Genomic DNA, 3,359 nt, shown 5'->3' on the forward strand with positions numbered 1-3,359 from the left:
TCCTTTGCTGAGGTAATGTGCCCGAAAACCTGGATCTCTTTCCGCATTTCCTAGACCCAAAACAGTTTGCCCGAGAGGAGGTAAAGAAAGAGGTGGAAGTGCAACCCTGTTGAAGGCTAGACGTTAGCAGAGTTTTCAGCAAGATTCGTATCTGGCAGCCCGATCAGAATCCTTGTTGGTGGGGAAATTGCAGTGGGGCTTTTGCATTGTTAACAACTGGCCTCGAGATCATCCTAGATCTTTGCCAACAAGAGAGTCAGACCCAGATGCTTCCATTTTAATACATGTATGTATTTATTCATTGAGTTTTGTTCACCAATACAGTGAAAAATGGCATTAAAATTTACAATGGGTCATTCCTAGAATGTCATGACATTTTTTTTTCTTTTTTCTTTTTCTTTTTTGCTTGTCTTCATAAAATGTCATTGTATATTCTTGAAAAGATTTTTTTTTCCATGCACAACAGACAATAAGCTCCTTAAAAAAAATAAATTAAATTAAAGTACAAAATTAAAAACAGCTCAGAATATCCCCTCTTAAGAAAGAGGCATCATATAACCAGCAAGTTATCTGGACACATTCATAAACAGTGCAATTTTTTTTTTTTCTAAATTCATCATGTTCCTACAAAGTCCATCAATTAAGCCATGACCACAGTATAAGATTCATCAAATACATTTCTTGTCAACAATGAGTGCAAAACACATTCAAGAAGTCCTGTTCAATACTGATATAATTAAGAGAGCCAACTTTTTCAATATATCTGCCTTCCTATGAGAAATCCACCATATAAATCTTGTCTGTCTTTCTTTTTATGGAAAAAAAATACAAACAATCTTTTGATGCAACGTTTTGACATTAGACATTAGCAGATTGTTGTTTTAACAAATATTCAGATATAAAAATACAAATATGAAGAGTTTCTGTTAAAAAGAAGCGTGCCATAGTGGGATGACCAGTGGCACCAAGACGTGGCACCGAGACCAGGAAGCTCATGCAAAAAAGATGGAGCAAAAATGTCTCTCGACAGCAAAATAATCACTGTCTTTTATACTATAGTCCATCCCGATCAGAATCTCTTTGTCTTCCACTCAGCACTGCTGGCTTTGGGTTTGCTTCCAAACTGCTGGTATTTTGCAAACAGATTTTTTTTTTAACAGGTGGGGATAAGGGATAAAGGCGTGAACTATAATGAAGCCGTTACCAGTGTGAACTACTGAGTGGTAAACCTATTATACAAACACGATGAAACCTATTATATTTAGAGAAGAGTGTGGGTCTGGTATTTGTATCTGGGTATCTATGCCTATGCAAGATGTCAGCTACGCAGCCACCCCCCCAAGTGAAAGGCGTAAAGTGCATTGCTAAAGGAGACCCCCCCTTTAAGAATTAAGAGCACTAGGCGATCCTGTGGCTCAGCACCTTCATGTCGTGGCATGGGGTCACCCAAGACCAAGAGGGGACTCGACTCTGCTGCTGTTGTGAACCGGAAGAGTGGAGGGGAGGGGAGGGGAGGGGGCGAGATGCTAGGGACAAGACGGAATAGCCCAGAACGGGCGCTCAGGAGTCGCTGCGGTGGACGGTTCCGCAGGCGGTGCATCCAGGGGGGCGGGTGCTGAAATGGACGGCTCCCCGTCTGCAGGCGCGTGGGAAGCGGGGCTGGCGCGGGCGGCGCGGCGCGGCGCGTCGAGCCGAGCGGCGACGGTGCTGAAATGGACAGCTCCTCAAGGCGCAAGAGCGCCATTCAGCGCCCGCCCTTCCTCCCCCCCGCGAAAAGGGGGGCCTCTTTCTAGAAGGGTCGTTTAACCTTTGGGCATCGTCCCATGGCGGCGGGGACAACGTGGGGTTACAAGGTCTCGGCGTCCCGTGGCGCTCCGTGGGAGGCGGAGGAGGGGGAGATGACGGCCCCCATCAGTTCCCTCTTCGGTCCGGGGTCGCGTTGGAGGTGGAGGGTGTTGCCAGCAGCCTCAGCTTCTTCCGTGCTTTTCTGGTTGTCCACAATCCCAACAAACATGCACAGCCAAAAGTGCTTAAAAATTCGGGGGATCCGCTGCAGCTGGCGCAGGCGCCGCGGTGCCGACTTACACCCCGGACGGCGACTTCCCAGCCATGCCCTTCAGCACCTCGTCTATTCGATCGTCTTCGATGACCACTGCAGGGAGGAGGGACAAACCCGACACGCGCCGTCAGGACGGGAGCAGCGGCTCCCCGGCTTCTCGGGGGTCCCGGCTCCGGGAGGCTGGGTGGGACTCCCGCCCCGCGCCCGCCGACGGGATTCCCGCTGGCCAAGGCAGCCGCTCCGGGGAAACGGCTCTCCTCCGTTTTCAGCGGAGGCCAGGAAGGCGCGGGACGCGGGGCCGGGGAAGGGGCGCGCCGGAGCGCTCAGGCGGCCGCGCGGGGAGCGGGCGGCTTTCGGGGAGGGCGCCGAGGCTGCTGCGCCAAAGAGGCCTGCTCGGAGCCGCCGCGACCGTCCTGGGGATCTCGCCGCGGGCGCGATGGGGAGGTCTGGGGGGACGCAGCGCCATCCGTCCGGCCCTCCCCCCTTTTCTGCGGCAGGATCCACCCGCGGCGAAGCGGGTGGGGAAATTACAGCGACAGCGCAAGGGAGGCGAGGGGACCCCAGGCAGCCAGAGCTGCGGCGGGGGGGGGGCGTCCATTCCCTCCGGAGGAATCGCGGAGCAGGGCGCCGAAACGCCGGGCTCCCCCTCCTCCTCCCGCAGCGATGGCAAAAGGGACAAGCGGCGGCCGGGGGGCGCGGGGGGGGGTTGAGGCGATGTCCCGGAGGACGCGGCTCACCTCGCTTGGCTCGTCCGATCTGTCCTAGCTTGGGGGGCCGCTTGGACTGGTTGCCCCAGGAGTTGGTGTCCTGGAGGCGGCAGCTGAAGGAGAGGTCGCCCACCTCCGAGTCGGTGCCATAGCGGGCCACTTTGTCGTCGTTGTAGGGCAGGATCTCAGACATGGTGGCGGTGAAGCAGCGGCGAAGGCGGCTGGGTGTCTTGCCTGGAGTCACCGCGGCGAAGAGCTGGCGAGGCTGGGTGGGCGGGCAGGAGGGCGAGTGGGCGGGCGGGCGGCTCCGAGAGGCAGCGCCGTTCAGCCGGGGCGGGCGGGGGAGCGCGTGCGGCGTCCAACAGCTTCGACCAGCGTCTGAGCCCAGCGCTTGGGACAGCCCTACATCATAAGGAAACCCGGGCGGAAGGATGAAGTCATGCATCCGGGGCCGAGCGCGCCGGGCTCGCGTGGAAAGGTCCTCCTCCAGAGCCCTGCGTGGCAGCTGAGGGGCGGGGACTAGCGGTGGGAGGAGGCTGCAGCAAAAGCCCCCGGGAGGAGGGCCCGTGGCCCCGCCCCGCCTCTCGGTAGCC

General features: G+C 56.3%; 1 protein-coding gene across 1 annotated transcript; it reads right to left on the reverse strand.

Moving 5' to 3' along the window:
* Positions 1 to 313: 313 nt before the first annotated feature.
* CAMK2N2 (calcium/calmodulin dependent protein kinase II inhibitor 2) lies at positions 314 to 3,059 on the reverse strand. Its single transcript, XM_088131931.1, has 2 exons — positions 2,797 to 3,059; positions 314 to 2,152 (listed from the first exon to the last, which is right to left on the reverse strand). Exons 1-2 carry the CDS (start codon positions 2,957 to 2,959, stop codon positions 2,082 to 2,084), a joined length of 234 nt encoding a protein of 77 aa, XP_087988057.1. The 5' UTR covers positions 2,960 to 3,059; the 3' UTR covers positions 314 to 2,081.
* Positions 3,060 to 3,359: the final 300 nt, after the last annotated feature.

This window comes from Python bivittatus, unplaced genomic scaffold (genome assembly GCF_059951505.1).
Source record: "Python bivittatus isolate LINGU-HERP-01145 unplaced genomic scaffold, Pbiv_v1 ctg000980_np1212, whole genome shotgun sequence".
Taxonomy (NCBI): Eukaryota; Metazoa; Chordata; class Lepidosauria; order Squamata; family Pythonidae; genus Python; species Python bivittatus.